The sequence below is a fragment of the Sander lucioperca genome, chromosome 6 (assembly GCF_008315115.2).
Source record: "Sander lucioperca isolate FBNREF2018 chromosome 6, SLUC_FBN_1.2, whole genome shotgun sequence".
NCBI lineage: Eukaryota > Metazoa > Chordata > Actinopteri > Perciformes > Percidae > Sander > Sander lucioperca.
Window position 1 is genome coordinate 35,055,730 of NC_050178.1, and position 25,284 is coordinate 35,081,013.

The following is a 25,284-nucleotide window of genomic DNA, read 5'->3' on the forward strand; positions in this document are numbered from 1 at the left end:
CTAAAATGGTACTTCCTGGATTTGTATGAGGGACTAGTTTTAAGGCATATTTCTCATATATTCTATGTACCTCATTTTCAGCTGATATAGGATACAAACTTGTGTTTAGAGTTTTTTTGCTTGGCCCATTGTGATTTTTTGTGTCTTGCATTTTTGCAAGATTAATATATCATTTATTTAATGTATTCCAATCATTGTCAGACATGCTGCTGTGATTACAGCAGCACTGTGTTCTCCCTGTTGTTAATTTATGTGATCCACCGACTGCCTGTCCGTTTCAGTCTTTGGCTGTAGTTTCAGAACTCGCATCACTAGAGACATTCCTGTTAAGTCACATAAGAAGAAAACCAGCATGGAGGGAGTACTCACACATGTTTTTATGGAAACTCCACAACACTGAGAAGAATTTTTTTTTTTACATGAAAAAAAGACGAGAGACGAAAGAATTTTTGTTTTTCAGGCCTCAGCTGTCTCATTTTCATTTCACATAGCTGACTGCTTGTTTCCTTTGCATTGTAATTCTAGGGAACAGGACATCTTACATTTGTCTTTAGATGGACTTGTTCTAAAAAAACACACAAGCAGACGAGACTCCTGCTCTTTTACTCGGGAATAGTGGGAAGTACAGGCGTGTGTTTCCTAAAAGCAATGTGTAACCCAAAGATCAGCTTTCTTCTTTCCAGTAAATAAATGACAGTTCTTATTCTCATTTTCTGTGATGTACATGTTGCCAATGCTCCAGCTGTTTGTCCAATTTTTAGTGACAGTAAGTTTAGTCATAAGTTCAACAGAATCACAGTTTTTATTTGTGTGATGTGTTTATGTCTCCAAAGGGATTGGGCCGGTCCACATGAACGAGGTTGAGTGCTCTGGGTTTGAAAAGTCACTGACTGAGTGCTACTTCAACCGTGATGCCGGCTGCAGCCATGAGGAAGACGCAGCAGTCAGGTGTAACATTCCTGCCATGGGCTTCAACAAAAGAGTGAGCACCCAAACTCTTTCTATCTCTATAGTATAAAAAAATAAAGATTTGCATAGAACTGGAGGACACACCTGTCTATTTCTGTCCTTAGCTCCGGTTAAATGGCGGCCGTAATCCTTATGAGGGCCGTGTGGAGGTTCTGGCAGAGAAGAACGGCTCTATGGTGTGGGGCACAGTGTGCAGTGACAGCTGGGGGACCATGGAGGCCATGGTAGTGTGCAGACAGCTGGGCTTGGGCTTTGCCAGCCATGCTTTCCAGGTAAGGACTCTGGAGTTCATGTTGCTCTTCACATCATTCACAAATCATTCTGATAATGAGCTTATCTTCACTGCAGAGGCTTTCCACATAAAAGTTACTGGCTGTAGTTTAAGCTCTGGCATAACACTGGCACTCCAAACTGGACTTTTTATAATTCATGCTATCATTCCAGTATATTTGATATACTTATGAGTAAGTCACTCACACATTGAAATGAAATATATATATATATATTTTGCTTATTGGTATTAAGATATGTATTTATGTCCGAGCCCGACCCAAGCCCTCATTTTTTTTCTCATACTAATGACACATGTACATGTAGCCTAATATGCATGTGTTTTGTTGTCACAGCTACATAAACAAATGTCCGCACACAGGAAGACGGATGTTAGGGTAATATTTTAAATTTATTTTAATAACAAAAAAAGAACCTTTGCATCAAGTGAAACAGGCCCATTGGCTACCTACATAATAAGCTGTTTTAAATTTAAAATGTTCAATGCCTTATCGTGCTGATGTGACCGAGCCCGACCCGAACCCGAACATCATTTTTAAATATCTGTCTGAACCCGGCCCGGCCCGTCGGGTCCCGTCGGGTCCCATTGGGCTTGGGTCGGGTATCCATCCTCTAATATACAGCATCATTCATATTTCATTTAGTTTTAGTGATTAATGGATTGGACATGACATGAAAGTTACAGCCATGTGTAAAATGTACTATATGAAACCACTCTGGCAGTACTACCCATTTTAATGTCCGTCTGTGTGTGTGTGTGTGTGTGTGTGTGTGCCTGCGTGTCAGTGGATGCCATTAACTCTCACTTCAACATTCTTGAGCTTTGTTGATCCCAGAGGGCAAAGTAAGGTAGTAACTGTCTTAGAAACTTCAAAAACAGTGCAGAAAGCAGATCAGGGGTGGTAAACTCCTCAGCAGGAGTAATGGGGAAAGCATTGGTTTGCTGTTTGAAGTTTAGTGGAGCTTTTCACCGGTAAAGCCTGTGGTGTGACTTGGCTGCGTCACAGTTCTGTCCTGCTTACGTTTACTTCTTGCTTTTTAAAGGAGACCCACAGTGCTTTCTTTATGTCTTGAGGTGAGAGGCCTGTAAAGTTTAAGACCCTCCTTGTGTTCTTTATATATTTTTATTTTCAAACCATTTGTGGTTTAGGATGATATAGGTCTGGAAAGTATGTGTGAGTCACAGGGACATCCGCTGATAACAGCGGGGGGGGGGGGGGGGGGGGGAATTTGGACTGGATCTGTTGGAGGCTGTTCATCACACTAAAGTGTGTTTGGGACAATTATGTGAATGCACTTCTAATAAGACAACATGTAAACATGTCATCATGTGTTTACAGTCACTGCTTGAGCTTCTGCCCTTTAGTCAAGTACAGTTTAACATTGTGCTTTTTCCAGTGTGAAATAAAGGGTCCACTTGTGATTAAAAGTAGCCATTTTACTACTTACATAATTCAGTGCCAAGTCAAAAAAACCAGGTCAAGGTTTCATAATAACATGTCCCTTTATCACCACATTCAGTAAGTTGCCATTACATAAGAGTTCTCATGTTAACCGCAGCTTTAGGATTAATAAATGTCTGCTCTTTGTTATCTTAGCAGAGCAAGGGGCTCAGCCTCTCCAGAGACTCTTTACTGTCTGAATTTTAAATACTTCTGCAGGCAAAACCCCACCACCAGATGGAACAAATGACACAAAGCTTAAACTATACTGCTGTATGTCTGCCCCCCTCCTCAGCCCACCATAGCAAATACTATCATATCCATATTCCCCAGCTCAATTTCTTTCTCATGAATCCTCCAGTTTCTTGGAAGATGACGGAAAGTATGATTTACGGGTCGTTTCCATGTGGTCTGCAAAATCCTGTAATAAGGCTAAGTCAGGACTGTGAGGACAGCAGTGCACCCCTTGCTCTGTGTGTGTGTGTGTGTGTGTGTGTGTGTGTGTGTGTGTGACCCTTTGATTAGAGTTGCCCGCTGGGACAACTGGGGTAACATATCCCAAATTAAATACAGGAGGAAAATAAAGTTAATGTTTATACCTAAAACGTTCCCACACACATTTCCAAAACATTTGAGCAACATGATCTTCATCTGGTTGATTCCAGCTGACTCAGGCATAAATTAATGAACCTATGTAATAATGCTGTGGACTTGAGACTTGGAATTAAGTCCCATTTAAAGGAGTAGTTTGACATTTTGGAAAGAACAAAAAAAAACACTTATTCACGTTGAGAGTCAGATGAGAAGATTGATACCACTCATGTCTGAGTGGTATCAATCTTCTCATTTAAGTCTCAGTAAGAAGGAGAATAACTGTATTTCCAAAATATCAAATTCATTTAAGTCACAAAAATGACAACTTAAGACTGGACACTTTGGACTTGACTGCCTAAAGGCTTGACTAGTCTCCAGTCTTCATTTACATTAGGCCTATGCATTTAAGGGACTTTGTCTCAAAAAAGTAGTAGTTCCAATCAAAAAATGTACATTTTGTTTCTCAGCAGCAGCACTTTTTTACGTTATTTAACATTAGAGGTCTGTCCAAACCAACTGAGTGATACCTGGTTTCTGTGCTTCTCTTTCATCAGGAAACATGGTACTGGCAAGGAGATGGCTCGACTGATGCTGTTGTGATGAGCGGAGTGAGATGTTCAGGAACTGAGCTAACTATGGATCAGTGTCTACATCACGGGAAACACATTCTCTGTCCCAAAGGAGGTGGACGCTTCGCTGCCGGGGTCTCCTGTACTCAGAGTAAGAAACTGTAGAATACAAACACTGTAAACATTCAGAATCTTACAAAGATTTTCATGGAAGACATTTCGATGAGTAGGAAAAGCACATATGTAAATGAGGAAATGAATGGTGGCTGAATTTCAATTAGCATTTTCCTTGTCTTTGTATTGTGCATGCTGGCTCACTGTCACACCGTAATGACTTACTGGAACACTTAAATAGAACAGAGCCATTGTTAATGTTATTACTAACACCTGTGCTTTTCCTACTATGACAAGTCAAAATGTCTGCGGTGAAATAGGCCTGTAAACTAGAAAACATATGCTTTAAAATAAAATATGTGGTTAATACTGTAATATCATACTATAAGGAATATTTCTTTTAAACATTTTCTCAAAGACTAACTTGATGCTGTACAGCTAATTGGGGAACTTTGATTTTGGGTGATACATGCTGTTCCTAACCACCACATCCCTGTTGCTTTCTCCCTCCCAGCGGCCCCAGACCTGGTCCTCAGTGCCCAGGCTGTGGAGCAGACCACCTACCTGGAGGACAGACCCATGTACGCGCTGCAGTGTGCCCATGAGGAGCACTGTCTGTCCAGTAGTGCTGACAAAGCTGACCCCAGCTCCTACCGCCGCCTTCTCCGCTTCTCTTCCCAGATCCACAACAATGGTCAGTCAGACTTCAGGCCGCGGGCCGCACACCACTCCTGGATTTGGCACGAATGTCACAGGTGAGACCTCAACGAGACCTACAGTTTGTAGTTTGCTGCTGCTTTTATAATAGTGACTGTACGAAACCTGATCTGTTATTTTCAAATGATTACACTGGGGTAAATGTTGTTATTGCTAATGCTCGATGTCAGTGTCACGAATCCTTTGAGGGGAAAAAGCAGAGTAAAATACAACGTATTATATACTGTATTTCTGAAACTGAATGAAAATATTTGGGATGAATCTTTAAGGCATTTTTTTATATTTAAACACAGTAAATAATGAATTACCAACATCTAACTGTCCTGTAATTCTCTATATCCCACTGGAGATTAGGGTTTCCCCCTGTACTCCCGCTATACATGTTGTTTGGAGTGGGTCACGGATAACAGCATGTATGTTATTGTGGAGCTGCTAAATATAGGCATATATAGGATGTTTCAACATTGTGTTCTTCCTTGTCTGATCCAGACATTACCACAGTATGGAGGTTTTCACCCACTACGACTTGCTGACTCTAAACGGCACTAAAGTGGCAGAGGGACACAAAGCCAGCTTCTGTCTGGAGGACACTCACTGTGACGAGGGTGAATATTCTTCCTTCCCTTTTCATTTTTTATTTCATACTGTGGCTTTGTTTAGAATTGTGCTACTGAGTTCTGGTTTAACACAATTTCCTTTCATAAGAAGCGAATATAGTATATAAAAAAAAATATTGTTGAATGTTTGATTTGATGAAAATATCTGAATGAAAATCAAGTCTGAATGTTTTAATACTAAAAACTAAAACTCTGCTGAATGCCGACAGGTATCCAGAAGAGGTATGAATGTGCAAACTTCGGGGCACAAGGCATCACAGTTGGCTGCTGGGATACCTACAGGCACGACATTGACTGTCAGTGGATTGACATCACAGATTTGAAGCCTGGCGACTACATCTTCCAGGTAAAACTTTTCTGCCGCTGGAAAGACTGTCTCATCTCCAGCCAGCCTAGTCGTACAGACCAAACAGATACCAAGACTTTCCACGTCTCTGCAACTGCTTGTGTTACACGGTATACTCTTATTCAGACTTTAACAAGCAAGCAGGGGTTGTTGAAGGACATAGAACCTTCTGACGGACACTTTGACTGCTGCAGAAACTAAATTTCCAATCTCTGGGGTTGCGAGACAAACTCTGACATCCTCCACTAGAAAATCATCTTTTTGAATCAGTTGCAGCAATACAACTCCTAACATTTTCTTTTTGAGACAGTTAGGTCACCCTGCCACCCTCTCAGTCTAGGCCAATCACTACATCTGTATTATTCGGTCCTTAGTAGTGCTTAAAAAATGACTTGATGTATTAATTAAAGAGAATGTTTCTTTGACGTTTAATTGTTTGTTTTTTTTTGATCTCTCAGGTTGTGATAAACCCCAACTATGAGGTTGCAGAATCAGATTACACCAACAACATTATGAGGTGCCGCTCCCGGTACGACGGACAGCGGATATGGACGTACAACTGTTATATAGGTGAGACCATTACTTTAGAAGGACCATAAGCTCCTCTGCATTACGATTACGACAATTATATTACCGTTAACTGTAGTAAAGAGTCAAGTTCAGTGGAAAATGAAGCCGCATTATAGACGATTTGTATTTTTCATGAAACATTCATTGAATGAAAAGAGAACGTTTAGCACAGTTTAGTTAACCAAATAAATTATACATATATACATATATATATATATATATATATATATATATATATATATATATAAAATATATTAAAAATTAAATATGACGACTTCCTGTTTCTGTCCCCTAAAATCGGGTTACAGTTTTTGTACTTTTCACCTGATGTAGGTGACAAAGTGTTACTGTGACTGCACTGTTTATTTAAAACTTTACGTCACTGAAACTTTTAAACAATGAATCAAGTTAGTTTCGTATTTTCATGGGATTGTGCAGTATTAAATGCTACAATCAAGTCTTCTTTTCCCTGAAACGACTCAATGGATGTGGTTAAATTCTACAGGTAATCAACGTGGTAATGCTTGGAGACATACCATAGAACAACTAGTCACGCCCACATCAGGCACAAACGATAAGTTCAGGGAAACATCCCATTTCAGTATGACAGAAAACACATTACTCGACATATTCTTTAACTAAATACAAACTTTTTTAATTCTCTCTTAATGGCATTTTGGCCACCCACAATACAGAAGTAAGATTGATGTTAGGTCAATTACATAAAAATGACAGTACAGTAACAAGTACAAAGGACCAAGTTTCAAAGCTTAAACTTTTGTTGGACTGACAAAGAACTTGAACACAACAGGCAACCATCCTAAAAGGTAGTTTTGTATCATTTCGAGGAACAAAATAAATATTAAAAACTTAACATCTTGCAACTTGTTTGCAAAAAATAAGTTTTAAAATGAACTATAACGTTAGAAAATATTTATTGAGCTCAGCATAACATTGCTGTTACATGCGTTTTCCTTTGCAACTGTGTCTCGCAATTTTAAAAACAATATTTAGTTTCATCTTTTTAGCTGATCTGATTCTGTTAATGGATCTACATTACATTTATCAGTTAGAGTTGTGCACTCCATATAAAAATGTGCCTGTAACTTAAGCAGACAATGTAACAGATTTCTTTAACTAAATCCTAAAAATTAATCTGTGGAGGAATTCAGCATTAAGTTGGAAAATAATTACTACTTACAGAGAATTATGCAACCAGTCCTGCATCACTTGGGCAAGGAGGAAACAAAATATTCCTGCCTGGAAATTAAACACTTAAGCACTTTAGTTTTAAGGCAACATGCAATCAAATCAAAACAAGCTAGGAACTTCTCCAATTGCTCCAGTGCCTTTTCTATATGAAATCACCGTTTGTAAAACAAAGCAAAATTATGAAAGGGGCTAATGCAATTAGTGATCCTAGCAGTGAACAACAGGAACCACAACAATAATGTCCAAAAGGGTCAGGTTCAGCTACAGAACAGCAACTTTGAGGCTGGTGAATCACCGTCAGTGTCAGGGACACTTCAGCAGGCTGGATTTTGCAGATGTGTGGCAGTCTCCTTCTTCACCATGCAAACACGTTCAGTGATCAGTGAAGCAGGCAAACAGTGCTGGACGGCAGTCATACTCTTCATGATCAGCTAGCCGTCTGTGGCCACTGTGGATCCTCTACGGAGGGCCAATGAATGGAGGCTGGCCTCTGCTGGACCTTTCTGTAGAAAATAAAAAGCCTGTAAGATGATATTTTAAAAAGGTATCATATCACAACATGCTACAAAATATACAGTATATTTTTCCAAAAGTTTGCCTGCGTTTGAAAAACACTCCACTTCACTGTCAAAAATGGCAAATTAGCGGCCGGGTTGGCTTAGTGGTAAAGCAGGCGCACATATACTGAGAGTTTATGCCTCGACGCAGAGGTCCAGGGTTCAAATCCGACCTGTGACAATTTCCTGCATTTCTTACCCCTCTCTCTCTCCCCTTTCTCACCTAGCAGTCCTGTCAAAAATGAAAGGCTAATTATTAGTGCTGTCAGTTAAACGTGTTATTAACGGCGTTAACGCAAAACCATTTTAACGGCGTACATTTTTTTATCGCAAGATAAACGTTCTTTTTGGCCTAGCAAACTTTGTAGTTTTTTTCACATGCTGTTGCAACACCTAGTAACGTTAGAAAAACTACAATACCACACCGGATCTAGCTAGACCGGAAACTAAACAACAGGCAAACGCCGCACACACTTGTTTGGGCTTGCGAGCCGGCCAAAGAGTAGTAGGCTAACGTTACGCTTTGAGTGGATGATGAGTGTGAGACGCCGAAATGGATGCCAATAAGATTCTGAATGGAAAGTTCACTTTTAAAAAGTTGCCAAATGGTTCCATTGACAAGACCAAAGTGATAGTGATAGTTATTGTCAGGATGGTTTGTTCGCACGTTCAGGGCCAACATCTTTGGGGCCTACACTAAGATGCTTCAAAGAAACATCACCCTCAACCCTGCAAGTGCCTTATTTGGATTTACACTTGAAAATCGCCCCCTTATAGCATTCACTTCCCTGATTGCCAGGCGTCTCATCCTGCTTTCCTGGAAGGAACAAGCACCCCCCAGCTTCACAAGATGGATTAGAGATGTTATGCATTTCCTCAAACTTGAGAAGATCAGATACACCCTTAAAGGTTCCTTGCAAACATTCAGGAAGGTCTGGGCCCCCTTTTTAGAGTACTATGAGAGCTTGCAAACACCATTAGATATGGATGACTAAGGTGTTATTATCATAGTGAAGCGGCAGCAACCCCTCCCCTTTTTTTTAATTTGTATTATTTTTTTATTTATTTGGTTTTTATTTATTTATTTATTTATTTTTACGCATTTGACTTGACTTATTTTCTTAGATATCTTATTTATTATTATTATTTTGTTATTTTCTTCCACTCTTTCCTTCACTCTACTGGTAATCACTTATTTTGAAATTTTGTGCTAAATTGTATATGCTCCTTCTGCAATCCTTCGTTGGACAAGCACTTCAATGGACATTTATTTTTGTGATGATCTGGATTTAAAAGGGACTAACTGGGATGGTTGGGTGGGGTGGGGGGTATCTTTCACATTGTTTAGTATCTGTATAGCACAGCCATACTATGTTTGTATACATTTGGTCCAATATGCGCTGTAGAAAATGCTACTTGGTTTAATGGAAAATCAATAAAAATTGCTAAACAAAAGAATGGTTTGTTCAGATGGTGCAGTTTAGACAGATTTGTTTGACCAGGAGCTTCAGCATCTGATTTGTATTATGTTACATACAGTAGTATTGCTCCTCTTGTCTTCATCATACTTTCCCTGTCTGACTTCACAGGTGGCTCACGGAGTACAGAAACAGAGGAAACGTTCCCTGGACTGCTGACCAACCAGCTTTCACACAGGTAGACCAAAGACGGACATCACAGACGGATGGACATTAGGGAAGCGTATATTGATATTTGACAACCACTAGAGGGAGCTGTACTGTTTTTGTTTCCTTGGAGTCGTGCTGGATTGTTGTTGGGTTCAGGCCTCAACTGGTACAACGGACAATGAGTCAATGGGAAAATGAACTGCTTGCTTACTATCTTTTAACCACATTCAGCTGTACAAAAGTGTCCTTATCTCTTAGTTTCTTAGTGCCTTTATTGTCATTAAAATGTAGTTTTTGACCTGGTGCTTACTGGGAGAGACTTCAGGGAGGGTTGCAGCCAAATAACTTATTAAATTAACTGTGCCAACAAAGATTTCAAGAGTTTGGGAAAAGCCTCAAAACAAGGCTGCGGTCGAATAGTAAAAATAAAAAATTACGTCCCACGTCTTTTCCTAACTACTTTTCCTTGACCTCGAAACGTCATGGGGTCAAGGAAAGATGTGAAGGACAGTTCATAAAAGACAACTGCGGTGCTCAGAAAATCCAACAGTACACTAGGCTACGTAATCATGCAACGGTGGATGTTTTGACGTGGGTCGGCTGTGGTGAAATTACAATGTTCCAAAGATGGACTACTTATAGCGCATCTAAGAAACTTTGATTGTGCATTTTTACTTGTTTTATGCAGGCTCTATAAACGTGGAAAACCCAGTGAAAAACATTACTTCATTACCAAGGTTGGAATTGAAATAAATAAAAAAAAGGAATACCAGTTACAAAAGTAAAACGAAATGGTTGTCACATTGAAAACAGTTGCTCACCCTCCTATCCACTCATATTTTATCGACATGAATCCCAACTAGTATAATGGTATGAAAATAATTGTTAAATTAGAATAATTGCTAAATAGATCTAAACGTAAGATAGGCACATTGTTAGTTTTTGTGCACGGCCGAATGGTGCGTCACTTTAAATGTTGCTGTCACAAGGAATTGTGGGACACCATTATTTGTTTTCCTTTCGTAAAGGATGGCCCAGTGTACCCTATGCTAAAGGTGATAAGCATTGAAGCACCTTTCTTTAGCATTTAGAGAATTCGACCAGCTCTTGTCATGGCTGCCACTTAGATACTTCCGGGTCATTTCACTCAGTTAGGAACCTTCCTAAAGCCACCTACACATAACTGATTTGCTCACTGACCACCACTAGGCAGAGCGCAGCGCAAAAGCACAGCGCAGGTTTACGCCATCGAGAGTGGCAACTGGCAAGGAAGCCATTTCCCATTGCTAGGCAACGATAAGTTTGTTAATATACGTTATGCCTATTCACAAACCTGGTAATCCCATCTGACTGCTGACATTACGCCATGTCTAAGTTTTCCTGCCGAGATCGTGATACGTCTTTAAAAAGGTGTTTACAGTTCAGGGAACTCCGAGACACAGAGGATGAGCTTTTCTTCCATTGTTTTGCCGGTCCTATATGTGTCACTTCTGGCTAAGTCATGTACAGCTGTTATCTCATTGGTTGCGCTTCCGATCAGGTCAGCGGCAATTAGGTCAAAGTTGTAATAATTAGAACTTTGAGCGCAGCGCAAAGCAGCAAATCCGAGCGGTGCGCGACGCCAGGGGTAGCACAGCGCATAGTTGGGCGGCACCACTCTCCCCATAGGAAATCAACGGAACGCCCAGCGCAAAGCGGATTTGACGCCTATCATGTGTAGGCGGCTTTAGCAAAAAACACTTTGATCGCAGCCCAAAATCCAGTAGATGAGACCTTCACCCTTATGTTGTGTTTGCTTGGGATGGATGAATAAGTCTACTGCTAAACCTGGTGCTACAACTGAATATTGCACTGATGTTTTTCCTCCAAAACAGTTGAATTCAAAAGTGGGGTGTTTAAAATCACATTTGATTCCACAGTATTGGATAGTTAAAGGTTTTAACTAGAAACTGAAAACAAATACTGACAAGACAAATAATTCCTGTTTTTATAAAGACTGTATTTAACGTTCTACAAATGATGACAACTTGCAACCAAAACTGTAATATAGGCTACCTAAAGTTGGATTTATTTTTTCATTTACCCCAGAGTAGATTCATTGAACAGTTGCTTGCATTTGTTCCCTGCAGTGTTCTCTGACAAGCTGTAAAGATTTTCAGTCATGGATTGTCAAAATGAAGTGGGAATGTGCTTTTTTTTTTTTTCCTTCAAGGTTTTTATGTTCTACATACTTGAGCTCGCTTTTGAAAGAGTTTTATTTATTGATTATTATTTTTTTGGTTGTTACAGTAGACACACATGTTCATCTTTATGATCTGAGCATCCCCTCAGCTTCTTTCTCAATGTCTGTGTTTTGTTACATTATTAACTATGATATCATTGTGGATGTACTGTAAAAGCCACAGATGTATGTGACAATGCCTCTTCATTGTTTTGTGAATTAGTTTTTTTAATGTGGCAAATTCAAGGATCCTTCATTTTAAAAGAGTACTTGTTGTTCGCTGACTGATTTTGTATACAAGGGTGAATGCAGAAAAGCATTGCATTTCAAAATAAATATTGGTGAAAGCTGATCCCAATGTACAGTATATTATGAGCCTCTTTTATAATGTTTCAGTTAATACAAGTGCTTTAAAAAAGGAACCTTGGATAAAAGTGGAGAGACACACTGCAGTAACATGACAAAAGTAGTGTATAGTTTAGTTAATGGTTTTACATACGCTATTCCAAGTTCAGTGTTCTGATCACTAGCAATCAAATCACTATGTTAATAGTTTTAAGTAGTTAGTTGAGCAAAGAATGGAAAAGGAAAACAAATTCATTTCCAACATCTCCACACTATAGCAAACTCCACAATTCTTTCTGTGTGTGCTTTAGAAGGCCTAAAACTTAATTTGTCACTTGTGGTGGTCTGTTCACCTGTGTTAGCCAACAGTGTTTGTAATTCCCTTCAATATTGCTGCCCTCTGCCTCGTCCCTGCAGCCCCAGGGCTCTGGTCACCATCCGCCTGGCAACAGCACAGTCTGTCCTAGGACGTTCCTTCACTGGCTGGATAAACTCTGGAAGACAGCACAGAGACAACCATCAGATCCACATCATCCAGTGTTAAAATAAAAAACTAATTCCCAGACTAAATACTAGATATCACAGAAGGGCTCCAAGATGTGAACAAAATAAAAAAAAAAAATAGTGCTTAAGATATCTCTTACACCACAACATGCATGTTATTCCAAGTAGCTACAGGGCCCGTATAAGCTTAGTGAATCACCTACCTGCTCGTTTGATGGCCTTGCCTTTGGCTTTTTTACTCGCTTGAGCCAGTGCTCTTGCCTTCAGCATTGGATGGCAGATGGAGAGGGCATGGAGTGCTGCACGTGACATTGCTGTACGTTAGTACATTTTTAGTCATTCATCTTTTAACTTAAATCCCAGCACCACATTCATTGTGCAGTGAGGACTCCTACCTGCCATCTCACTGGAGAAAATCCCCAGGGCATGTGTGTCATCTACCCACTCGATCTTCATTCCACCATCACTGCGACCGACAGGAAAGAACTTTAGGAGTTTGGTAGCTGGATCAATTGTTTCAGATTCTTAAATTTACTTACATTGGACATATGGGATGTTTTTCAAAGTCTCTGCTCGCACCTGTAGTCTGTGAAAGCATCCAGGAGGTCATCGGTTTTGAAACACTGTGGGAAGCCGTAGATCTCGATCACGTGGGGAAACGCATCCGGGCCGATGCACACATTCTCATAAGGGGAGTAGTCATTCTGAACGTGCTGAATGGAAACAGTTACTGTCTCTTTCAGATGTGCCTTGATCTGACAGGACAAACACAAAATAACTGGTTATAATTTAATGAAAGACTTTAATGTAATATGAATGTTAATCCAAATACACAAAGTACAGAGCAATGGAAAATATCTCATTGATAACAGATATTATTTATATGTATAACGTATACATTAAGTTTCCATAGAAAAATGTAAGCATAACAAAAAAACAAAAGCAGGCTTACCTCTTCAGTTACATCATCTGTGTCTGTGCATATGTCTTCCTTGCCCTTCTCATCCTCCTCCAGAGTCATGTCACTGAAGCAGGACACAGTCTGTTCCCAGACTTGGGGCTCAGCTTCATGCACCACCTTTTGTTTCTCTTCCTGAGGACAAAGTGCTGAACTGTCAGCAACATGGTTGAAGACACCCTCTGCTACACTGGGGACACATTCCTGTCTGGATGTGCATGAGGACTTTGTTTTTTCTGTAGTTTCGGGACAGAAACAAGAGTCAGATTGACTGCTGAGGCAGCTACAGCTACTTGAGGCTGGACTGGGCAACTCTTGGTCTCCTGAGAGTCCGTGTGAGTTTTGTAAGGACAGTCTCTCCCGAGCAACTCGTGGCATGTAAAGGGGTTTGTCCGGCCTCTTGGGTCCTCGGCTTCGCGATGGGATCGAAGATTTAGGCTTTGCGTTGCCATCTATCTCCTCCCCGCTTCTTAAGGGATCTTCACACAAGCCGTTGTTGCTCTCCCAGCCACTGTCTTCCTCTACTTCACCCCTACAAACAGAAAAACACAAATGTCTTAAATTATTCTACAAAAATTGAAGAGCAATTTAAACTTAAAAGAAAAGAAAAACGGCAACGTAAAACAAAAAGAGATAGAAAAAGAACTGCGTCTTTTGTCACGACTGGCAAATTGCACATACTAACAAATACAGCAAAGATGGTTATTGCACATCAAATAACTAAGCTCTTGTATAAATTCAGTACCTGAGCTCAGAATGGCAGACCACCACCCTACGGCACCAGCTCTCCCCTACTGAGAAGGTGGTGAGCTCTGGCAGGTCCTCTATGGTCCTATGGATCAGGTATCGCAGCCTGCTGGGTAGAGGGGGGAACAGGAGCACGCTGGAGAGGGACACAGAGGGCATGACAACAGAGAAAGACAGTAAGGTCATATTTTTCTTTTGACGGTATAAAAGGAACTTTTTTACTTATTTTCAACTTGGCGTTGAGAGGATTTAATGTCAATGAGACCATCTGATTAAATAAAGGTTAAATACAATGTCCAGTATCTCATTTTCAACAGCAGAAGAAATACAGTATCTCACAAAAGTGAGTACACCCCTCACATTTTTGAGTACTAAATACAATATTTATCTCCCTGATGAAACACAGTGGCACACTGTGCTTTGTGCCAGTCGTTTCACACGGGTCCAAAGGTAAGTCTATATATAAATAACATAATTAGCCACCAAGCTGACCAACTGTGACGAGTTTAAAACGTGAAATTGTACAAATGTTCACCTGGCCAATGCCGTCGTGTATTTTCTCCTTAACTTACCTCCTGCGGTTGCTTTTCTGTTGGTATATTTCCAGGTCATTCTTGACGTGATGCACGAATTTATTTTCTTGCTTTGGAAGATAAATGCCATCGAAACAAGGAAACGCCAGGGTGGACAGAGAGGGAAAGCAACCACTAACTAGGTTAGAAACCTAGATCTATAGGTTAGCCACGTTAGTTCAAGCTAAGTAACGTTAGATAAGAAAGCTAGCTGGGTATGATACGTTTTGATTTCCTAAACCACACATTGACGTTAATGTTAACTCAAAGCAAAGCTAACGTTAGCTGCTTTAACGTTAACTCAAGTGGGCTTACCGTTATGGTCAAATTGTACTTTTTTTTTAATTGTACTTTTTTTTTAGTGCGATGCTGCAGCCGTGGGATCACTGGTGACTACAATTAAAGTCACAGGCAGCAGTGGTTCAGTAGCATGGATAGGTAGCTAAGTTCAGTGGTTAGCTTTTAGCTTCCGGAAGCAGATTTTTTTTCTTCAGATGCAAGATATCCGGTATGATTTCTTCAGAATAAAAGCGGCATTCCTACAAATTTTGCTAAACCTAACAAGAAAACGCTACAACTATATGTGGTAATAATTGTTTAAGCCAAATACCGGTTTTGGAACCCACTGTTCACACACAATACTACAGCTTATTCTCTTCAAAGCCTCTCATATTTGAAATAAAGTCAAACACAAGGAGCTATACATGTTTCAGGAAAAGGCTTTTTATTTAGATAGAACATAATATTTGTAAGAAAAGTACACCAACTGTATCAAACACCAACAATAGCAATCACCTGTGGAGTTGATAGTGTTTAAGGTTTCTGTGGTGTCTGGTGATAATGAAAAAGGTGATGACATTCACAATATAGATGGTGAATCTTATTAGAAACATGTAACAGGACTGTTGAATATTATTTGGGAGATTTAGTGACGTTGTACTATGACACCGAGATGGACATATTTCAAAATGCACTATGCCACGCTGTTACTTTGTGATGGACTTAATTACAGTAAACATGCTCTATTTTCAGTCACAAAAAATCCGGTCTGGAATTCCAATGTGCATGTTTTACAAGACATGAATCCGCCAAAAAAAGTCACAGTCATGCACAGATAAGAAAACATTTAACTCAACAAAGGCTACAACCAGCATGTTAACATTGTGGAGCACTGCACATAACTTGATTACTGCTTATAGACTGTGCCAACAACTCCATCCCTACCTATTCCCTATAACAGTTCTTGGCAACTAAACATGATTTGACTCTATATATTATTTGCACACACAAAAAAAAAAAAAATGTACAAGTCAAATCACTTATATTTATCATGTTTGTTTTTTTAAAGTTGCATTTAACACAATGGCACTGTTTATAAAGACGGGTCTTGATCAACTAGGAAATATTTTTTTACATCACAGCATGTATAAAAAGAAATGAAAACACTTGTGCAAACATATAAGGATAGGGAGACATTAGAGTACTTATAAATAACAAAGAAAAGAATCAGATCAAAACTGCTGCTGCCAGACAGACAAAGAGCATCTGATCAGGGTCATCAGTCTATACAGAGAGGTAGAAAGAAAGAAGAAAATCTTGTTAGCATTAAGAATAGACAATGGAGCTTTCAGTGTGATATCTTATTTTATGTTTTGACTAGATGGTAGTAAATGTCCTGCTAAATGATGACTTATTATCAAATGATGGAATTAAAAGTTATCAGAGATCAATTTGATTTGACTGTGGCTAAAAAAAACAAGCTTCGTGGCCAATGTTTTGGGATATATCCTTAATATAATCCTGATTTCTTAGGTTAGGGCAAAAATGTCAAATTGGAGCTCCCAAAACCTTTTCAGTGGACCTCTTGAATAAAAAATACTCCATACCCCCAAGGTTCTTTATCTTCCAGAGCCAATACTTCTGTCTTCAAAGATGGTAATTTCAACCTAGAAGATAGCAAGTTAAGGAAAATACACAATGCTACATGCACATTTTCTTATATAATGAACAAAAATGTACTTTTCTTAGCATACACACGGTTACACCAGCTATGTTTAAATTTACTACCTACCTTATAGAGCTAAGTACCATTTTTTTTAAGGTTTAAAAGACACTAGCTAGTTTAGAAGTGGTTTGAACAATTAGGCACACATCAAAGAATAACCTGGCCAAGCATGTAGATGGTGATATTTATAAACTTAGCACAAAAAGTAAGGAATTTTTTGTTTGGTAGATTATTTCTCTGTGGTAACAATGCTTTTTGGCAATAAATCTTATACCGTTGGAAAGCCTGTTTAGTTCCCTTTCAATTGGTGCCCCATTGGTAAGGAACATGCATTTGTGGGATGAGCAGCAGCGCTGAGTATGTGGGTTGCGCCCATGAAAAATTTGCCAAATCTTCTCTGCCAATGCCAAACAGCTTATTCTGCCATTGACTCGTTTGGTGGATTGGATGATTGAAGTTTGAAGAAACAAGACATATTGGCAATTTAACAATTTATTCATTTCACAAACAGGAGCCTCAGTAGCATGTGGAAGAACCATACACAGCCACAACAGCCTGGCATTGGCAGAGAAGATTTGGCAAATTTTTCATGGGCGCAACCCACATACTCAGCGCTGCTGCTCATCTCACAAATGCATGTTCCTTACAAATGGGGTACCATTTCAAAGGGAACTAAACAGGCTTTCCAACGGTATAAGATTTATTGCCAAAAAGCATTGTTACCACAGAGAAATAATCTACCAAACACAAATTTCCTTACTTTTTGTGCTAAGTTTAGATGAGCCAGGCAACATCTAAGCCAGTAAGCCTGATTTTACATCAGTAACTTCAATACTTTTCTACCCCACTGTTTACTGCCTTATGTCAGGTGAAGGATACAACTCTGAGGCCTCTCTCTATAGGGTCAGTCAACAGCAAGCCCCTGGGAGCATATATCTTCTCATTCTGGTCCTTAATGTACCTAGCAATCTTCTTTAACACCTGCACACAGAGAAGCAGACAGTAGCACACAAATTAAAGATATGCATTGATATGTAGATCTGTCCAACCCACCAGAGAAAAAATATATGAGCTGGCGATATACACAGCATAACATTAAAGCAGCTGTACCTTTTCATAGTGTGTCTCCATACAGAGGAATATTGTATATGCAGTTAGGCAAGCCAAGCAGCCCTCCAAGTAAGACTCCGCCCCTAGTTTCTCTGCCTCTGCGTACAAGTTGTTTAGAGTCTGGATGGTTTCCTCAAACTGCTGCTTATCAAGCTGAAACCACACAAACAGTTTATATATTACACACAATATTTTAACATTCAGTCAACAATTAGATCATCCATGTAAACACTGTAACGTTACATACCCTTGACTCAAGTTCAGAGGGGAACTTGGTCTGGAACTTGGAGATGGTTCCTGAGCTGTAGTCTCTCTGGACAAACACCTTGGAGGAGACAGCTGGCTGCTGGAGGTCCTGTAAACTGTGGGTCTGGACAAATAACCTACATTTAGGCGGCTGTCTTACATGAGGAATATCTGTCTGAAGGGTTGGAACAGTAGCACCAAACGTTACTGTAAAGCTAGCAACACAACTCGGAGGAAAATCATGACGCTTACACGTAACCATCATCAACTTTCTTGAAACACTTAGCTAGCTAACGTTCGCTACATACGCTAACGTTATTATCAAGCTAATAGCTACCACAACAACTAATATATTAACTCTAATCCGATGACAACTACCACATACAGCGTGATATTGACAATGTTGATGTAGGTTACTGTAGGACATAATTAAACAATAGTAACGTTACAATATAATAAAAGTATCGCTTAAGATACGGGGTAAGGTTAGCTAGCAAGCTACCTTAGCTAATAACACGTTTGCTTACGTTTGCTGGCCCATCAAAGCCGCTGGAAAGTATGTCATTGTTAGCCTTTATCGCCCAAAAAATAACAGTTAACGTTATATTTAGGCAGACAATTTAAACATTTAAAAACAAAATCTTACCTCAGCCATAGTGGACGTTTTCCCTATAGCTGCTGCTCGCATCTACGCTCCAGCTCCACCAGCCCAATTCAACTTCCGGCCCGTTTTGGTTTTCAGAATAAAAGTTTTGAACAAATGTATTGAGTGATATGCAATAATACACCATTTTACTTGGAAATATTTCGATTTCTTTTTATGGGTGTCCTCACTGAAGTCCGCAACTACACGTGGATACCATGCAATTCCACACTAACATTTAGACCCGTGTAGTAAACTCAAGTAGATAAATGTTGGCAGTCCTTCCGATCAGCCACAAATATTCTTTTGTACCTTAAATCGTTTCAGTGGTTCAACTCGTAACAGGGTGAACGGCATTCTGCATTCGCTTTGCAACCGGCTATAACCGCACTATGGTTTGCCAGACCGGGTAGGGGATCTGTAGTTCGAATGACACAACGACAACGGTAATGACTATAACCTTAACCCTGACTAACCCTAACCTGTAGGGGGTTGGAAGAGGAAAAGTGCTTTGTTGCTTTAAAGTAGTGTTATGCATTGAAACTAGTTTCAATGATACAGCCAACACGTAAGCAAAAGCCCAACGCCGACTGTTGATACATAAGATTATGGACAGGCGGCCACAAAATATTCTAATTAAATTCCTAGCATTTGCGTTACCTGCTGGCATTTCATTTTGCTACAAATTTCCAGTTATGGAAACACTTTAAAGCCTCGCCTACCATTGCAAGGTTTTATTTTGAAGGCCGACACAGCCAAAACCCGAGTCTTGGCTTGGTCAGGGTCACACCAATTTCCACCAAGACTCAAGAAACTGAATTCACTGGATTAACGACAACCGTTTTGGGCATCTGTTTATTAACCAGCAAACCCTGTGCAAATCAGATCACAAGTACTTTATATTCTCTAAGAGTCAGCATATGACATGGAGCACAGCATTCAGCTGCATGTTTTTCTAGAAGCAAGCTTCCCTTTAAGCAAAATAAATTCCCACAAGGTAGATGGATCTAAGAGACTTTATTGAATCATGACATTTGACTCATATCTGGTTTGTTCGCTGTATTTTTATTAGTCGAACAGACCGAAGCCCATGTCGTCATCGGATTCCTCAGACTCTTCCTTGACCTCCTCCTTAGCAGCTGGTGCTGCAGCAGTCTCAGCAGCTGCTGCAGGTGCCGCAACAGCTACAAAAGCAGATGGGTCAGCCAGGAAGGCCTTGACCTGCAAAGACAAAAAGGTAAGTCAGTTTCCATTTACACCTAGTGATTTTCTGGTCATACAACACCAAAGCAAAGATTAATGCCTATTCTACATGTTAACTAATGGGGACAAGTACTAATTTGATGTACACACCTTGTCTGCCAGGGGGAAGGAGTAGTCCGTCTCCACAGCAACAGCCAGTACTCTCTTGTAGCCATTGATGATTGTGTGGGGGACAGAGGCCAAAGTGGGGTAGCCAATCTCCAGACACACACTGGCGATGTTCCTCACACCCTAAATATCACAATATAGTGAACAAAATATATCATGTATACATTTCACACAATTTAGTTGTAAGGACTTCTTTATAGAAGAACAGCATCTCACCTCCAGGAACCTGGCATGCAGACAAGCCTCTGTGATGTCGAGCACCTCAGGACTGTAAACACTGCCATTGTCATACACCTGCTGGATGTTGAGTCCGTAGGAGAAGGGTGAGATGTTCAGCATGTTGAGGAGTGTGGCCTCGCTGGCACCAACCTTGTCGCCAGTCTTGATCAAACCGACATCACTCTAGGGACATAAAAAGTAAATTAATTACAGACGCAAACATTTTGATGTACATTCTGTTTGGTTTGATGAACGTGAGTGTCATTTAACGAGACTGGAACATTTAGTGTAAGCATACAGATCACAGTATAGGCTTCAAACGCACCAAGATTTCAATGGTTCCCCTGGAGATCTTAGTGGTGATACCCAAAGCCTGGAAGAAAGAGGTCTTCTCAGGACCCAGACCAGTGTTCTGGGCTGGCACAACCACATCACAAGGGGCGATGGCACCAGCACGGGCAGCTGCAGGTACCTGTGGTCGAGAGTTTGTTTAGTATGCTACTTTAAGGCCAAGATTGTTTTAAACATGGTTGTCGGAGGCTTAACGTAGTTTGTTTTTAAATCAGTGTCTGAAACCTTACGTGCCTGGCAGTCGAGGGATACTGACTGACAGGTATAGCGAGGAGACAGTTACTGTTTGCAGGGGGAACGACAAAGCAGCACCACACAAGCTGCATTGTAACTTATCCTGCACAAACCTAGGTTTCTCTCACGGTGTTGCTGATTGCCAATGCACATGACATTTTCCCACATTCCAAGTTATTTGCTAGCACAACTGTGAACAGACTACATTTATGGCTTGTAATTTTGTTCTAATGCCTGGATCAACCGTTGGAAGATATTGGGTACACGGTTAAAACTAAAACAGTACAATAGCTCTGCAATAACCTCATGAAGGCAGTTTTGCTTTAGTAAGGTGCTAGCTCAAATGTATGGTCATTTCAGGCAGTACTTTATACTGTTGATATTACTGGGGGTTTCACCCATCGCATTTCCATCAGTAAGGTAACCGTACAACCTCATTTACATCTATACAAATGTACTTCTATATTAAGTCATGCTTCACAAAATTACTTTTGGTAGCAATCTAGACCAAGAGTTGTATGGGGTGTACAACTGGATGAATATACTAAGTGCTAGTATCTGCACCACACACACTTCATATTTCTCTTGAGGACTCTTATTACCTTGTTGGCCAGCAGCAGGTCCCTGATCTCAGCCAGATCCTCCTTGGTGAAGACAAAGCCCACATTTCCTTTAATGTGAGGCAGTAGCCTGTCAAAATCATTAAAATACCCGTTAAATGTGAGCAGATTTGACATATCAAAAAAAAAGGAAAAAGTGTCACATGTCTGAAACCTTGCGTCCCTGGTTGTCAGGGGGATGTAGACAGACAGGGATAGCTGGAAACAGTTTATTGTTTGCAGGGGGAACGACAAAGCAGTACTACACAGGCTGCATTGTAACTTATCCTGCTATTAAATAACAGCAAAGTACAGAGTAGTAAACTCACTTCTCCAAGGCAGGATTGTTCTCCAGGTGGCCGCGAATGGCTTTGCGCATCATGGTGTTCTTGCCCATCAGCACCACGGCCTTGCCACGCAGAGACAGACGGATGGTCTGCATCTGCTTGGATCCCACATTGTCTGCACCCACAATGAAGCATTTTGGAAAGTCATCCAGAAGTTGCTACAAATAGACGAATTTTAAATTATATACATTCATGTTTACAGCATAGAAGTAGATTTATTAGATTGTGTAAATATAAACTTACATAAGCCAAGTCCTACTTACGATGATTTTCATAAAATAGTTGGACTTCCACGTGGCCCTGTCTTCCCTGGGCATCTTTGCAGTGCTTCCAAGGATCGCTTAACAGCTGGTTTAAAGACAAGGTAATACCTGCATCCAAATAATGAAAACGTTAATATATGCGCTTTATAAACAGAACGACACAATATGCATGGTACACCCTGAAATATGCTCGACAGCTAACTAGCGATAGCTAAATTTAGCCGGCTAACAGCAAGCTAGCAACATTTTAACAGGCCGCGCTAGGTCAAGTCACATCGTCGCACTTTTACACAACAAAAAACGTATCTCTAGGTGTTAAAAGATTATCTCATGAAGCTAAAAAATACTATATGGTGTAATTTTACCAAATATAGAGTTTCCCGTTTTCTGAAAGAGAGAAAGAAAATCCTTACCGGACACTAGAGGGTCGCGTGAAAGAAAGAGGAATAGAAATGGCCGCGAGAAGGATATATACGAAACAATGACCAATCACAATGGAGTCATGGGCGTCAGCTGAACACCTATTGGATGGATGCTGTGTCAATCACCTATGTAACCACATTACCACCAATAAGAGGAATCCCATTACAACCTACCAACGCTTCCTTTTCGACTTTACTTTACCAGCGTGGTGTAATAAAGAATGATGTTTCTGCCTTTCGAACAGGACTAATCTCGCAAAATTAAGGCCGATGTTAGCCCACTAGCTAACATATTCGATAGCAGAGTAAAACAATGGTACAGACGGCTCTACAGCTTCCGTCAGAGGTCTGGAACCACGTGTTTGGGTATCTTTCAGTGGCAGACAAGTTTAGCGTCCGGACATCCTGCAAGTATTTCAAAAAACTTGTTGACCACGGTTCTCTTTGGAAAGACTGGTCAGTAGTTCTGGGTTTTCAAAATGGCTCTTACAACAGTCAATTCTGGGCCACTCTTCGCCGCAGAAAAGTCACCAGTGTGGTGGTAAGGAGCACCAAAGCTAAGGTCTGGAAACAGCTTGCCTTGTCCCTTCCTACTCTAACCACAGTGGTAATCGACCAAAGCTCCCAAACAAGCCTCGACTGCTTAAAGGACTTCACAAATTTGAAGCGTCTGGCTATTAGATGCAGTCGCATCTCTCTTTTGCTAGATGCTTCAACAGTGTATCAACCCCAGCAGCTGACTCACCTTAGCATGTGTGATGTTACATTTCCCACTTCGGCCATGGGACGCTTTATTTCTGCTGTCTCACAGTTTCCAAATCTTACATCTCTGGTCTGTCATCGGATGGGAATATTTGAAGAAACAATTTGGATGGTTCACTCCATACTTACCTGTCTGCGTAAGCTGAAACATCTCTCGGTGTCCATTGTGCATACACTGTGCGCCTTTCACAATATTTCCAGACCCAACCCAAGCCCCTTAGGAGAAGCTGGTGGTGCACCATTCTTGTCCAGTTTGGAACTTATTGACTGCATGGATCATTCATTACCAGAAGATGCAATGAGACTGATGCCTGGCCTTAAGAGGCTTGCTGTCTTCTACAAGAGTTTGCATAAGGAGATGCCATCACCTGATGGCTGTCACCTGAAAACATGGCTGAGTGACCTCCCTCAACTGTCAACCTTGGTCATTGTCAAGGGCCCACCTGTTAAGAAGTATGTCACCTCCATTCCAGCCACATTGACCAGTCTCACACTGTGTGTTGCAGGGTTGTCCTTAGAGGACATGGAAGCTGTGTCAGTGCAGGTACCAAATCTCCTGCACTTTCACATAGACCCCTGGCCCTCACATTTGGGAGCTCACACAGCTCAAATCCCACACCTTTTTCAAAAGCTCAAAGGTCTCAAACTTCGCCATGAACATGTACCAGAGAGAGACTTCTTACAGCTTCACCAGCTGCTGGACCTGGAATACTTGGAGATTCTGGATATGCGCCCGCAACTCTCTGAGCTTATAGGCAAGCTCCAAGCTCTCACAGAGTACAGACTTCAGGTCACAACCTCTCCTCACAGGAGAGATGTGTTGTCTTGTCCTTGTGTTTGTCAGGTGTATTGATTCCCTGTCCTTTTCCCCGTCCAGTCAGTTTGTTGCCATATTGTTGTTTGAACTTGTCGGGATCAAAATAAAGGTGCCGTCGGTAGGATTGCGAAGATCCAGGACTTAGCAAAAAAATTTGAACATCGAAAACTTCTCAGTCCCTCCCCCCTTTCTGCTAAAACCCAAAACAGTCTCCTAAGCCCCTCCCCCCACAAGGGAGAATGAATGTGTGTGCATGACCAGTGATTGACACACAGTTAGACACCCCCCCCCCCTGGCCCTGATTGGTGCATCTGAACAGGGAGTGGTGGATTTTTGCAAATCACACTACAGGCTGTAGGTGGTAGCAGAGGAGCTGGATTTCTTTTTTTAATTACATGCTTCATGTAGTTTGACTCGAACATAGGGTCAGTTTCAGCAAATATGACAGAAAGTTAGTTTTATAAGTCTTACCTACTGCACCTTTTTAATGTCTGGGGTTTTGATTTTCAAAATAATTTAAACATGCATTTACTTCAAATTAATCTACAGACTCCAAAACCACACAGTGCTAACCGAGCTATAGCTTAGTTTCTTTTTTATATTTAAAATATATTTTCATAATCTGTAATACTACCCACTGTTAATGTAAACCAATGGTTCCCAAGCTGGGGGTCAACCGCTTACAAGGGGTCAATAAACAAATGTTTTCAGTCTAATCTTTGTTTTCCTTGTAAATTACTTTTACTTTATCAAGTAAGCATCCCTTTGTTGTAAGGTATCATAAGCCAAAAGGTTGTGACCCAACAGCAATGCTGTACTAAACTCTGTACATAAAACATCCTGTGTTTGACTTTTTTTTACATTTACATTTTTTAAATGTGTACATAAACATTTCAGATGTTTGGAGTCATTTTCTTATGAA

At 40.5% G+C, this 25,284-nt stretch overlaps 5 protein-coding genes across 6 annotated transcripts in view; 2 read left to right on the forward strand and 3 right to left on the reverse strand.

Annotated features, from left to right (window-relative positions):
• LOC116034379 (lysyl oxidase homolog 2A-like) overlaps positions 1 to 12,105 on the forward strand; it is a 33,847-nt gene extending 21,742 nt beyond the window's left edge. The window contains exons 7-14 of the mRNA XM_031277065.2: positions 834 to 982; positions 1,074 to 1,241; positions 3,851 to 4,016; positions 4,494 to 4,734; positions 5,186 to 5,301; positions 5,523 to 5,659; positions 6,118 to 6,229; positions 9,588 to 12,105. Coding sequence (XP_031132925.1) covers positions 834 to 982; positions 1,074 to 1,241; positions 3,851 to 4,016; positions 4,494 to 4,734; positions 5,186 to 5,301; positions 5,523 to 5,659; positions 6,118 to 6,229; positions 9,588 to 9,658 — 1,160 coding nt within the window. The 3' untranslated portion in view covers positions 9,659 to 12,105. The remainder of the gene's footprint in view (positions 1 to 833; positions 983 to 1,073; positions 1,242 to 3,850; positions 4,017 to 4,493; positions 4,735 to 5,185; positions 5,302 to 5,522; positions 5,660 to 6,117; positions 6,230 to 9,587) is intronic.
• r3hcc1 (R3H domain and coiled-coil containing 1) lies at positions 6,858 to 15,992 on the reverse strand. The gene is made up of 10 exons (XM_036002574.1): positions 15,984 to 15,992; positions 15,282 to 15,366; positions 14,974 to 15,100; positions 14,400 to 14,537; positions 13,649 to 14,186; positions 13,276 to 13,451; positions 13,092 to 13,162; positions 12,900 to 12,995; positions 12,546 to 12,686; positions 6,858 to 7,944 (listed from the first exon to the last, which is right to left on the reverse strand). Exons 1-9 carry the CDS (start codon positions 15,990 to 15,992, stop codon positions 12,577 to 12,579), a joined length of 1,350 nt encoding a protein of 449 aa, XP_035858467.1. The 3' UTR covers positions 6,858 to 7,944; positions 12,546 to 12,576.
• On the reverse strand, positions 15,677 to 19,215 carry LOC116034534 (golgin subfamily A member 7-like). The gene is made up of 6 exons (XM_031277240.2): positions 18,981 to 19,215; positions 18,336 to 18,458; positions 18,089 to 18,241; positions 17,858 to 17,959; positions 16,860 to 16,919; positions 15,677 to 16,536 (listed from the first exon to the last, which is right to left on the reverse strand). Exons 1-5 carry the CDS (start codon positions 19,020 to 19,022, stop codon positions 16,872 to 16,874), a joined length of 468 nt encoding a protein of 155 aa, XP_031133100.2. The 5' UTR covers positions 19,023 to 19,215; the 3' UTR covers positions 15,677 to 16,536; positions 16,860 to 16,871.
• Positions 19,216 to 19,975: 760 nt separating this feature from the next.
• rplp0 (ribosomal protein, large, P0) lies at positions 19,976 to 23,008 on the reverse strand. 2 transcript variants are annotated; one of them, XM_031277156.2, is made up of 8 exons: positions 22,775 to 23,008; positions 22,362 to 22,469; positions 22,081 to 22,256; positions 21,755 to 21,842; positions 20,893 to 21,039; positions 20,565 to 20,750; positions 20,331 to 20,471; positions 19,976 to 20,198 (listed from the first exon to the last, which is right to left on the reverse strand). In XM_031277156.2, exons 2-8 carry the CDS (start codon positions 22,413 to 22,415, stop codon positions 20,046 to 20,048), a joined length of 945 nt encoding a protein of 314 aa, XP_031133016.1. In that variant the 5' UTR covers positions 22,416 to 22,469; positions 22,775 to 23,008; the 3' UTR covers positions 19,976 to 20,045. The 2 variants fall into 2 exon arrangements, with proteins under 2 accessions (XP_031133016.1, XP_031133023.1); XM_031277163.2 differs by lacking the exon at positions 22,775 to 23,008 and having other exon boundaries at positions 22,342 to 22,469.
• Positions 23,009 to 23,035: 27 nt separating this feature from the next.
• On the forward strand, positions 23,036 to 25,258 carry LOC116034418. The gene is made up of 2 exons (XM_031277121.2): positions 23,036 to 24,465; positions 24,846 to 25,258. The coding sequence occupies exon 1, from the start codon at positions 23,097 to 23,099 to the stop codon at positions 24,396 to 24,398; it is 1,302 nt and encodes a 433-aa protein (XP_031132981.1). The 5' UTR covers positions 23,036 to 23,096; the 3' UTR covers positions 24,399 to 24,465; positions 24,846 to 25,258.
• The last annotated feature ends 26 nt before the right edge of the window (positions 25,259 to 25,284 follow it).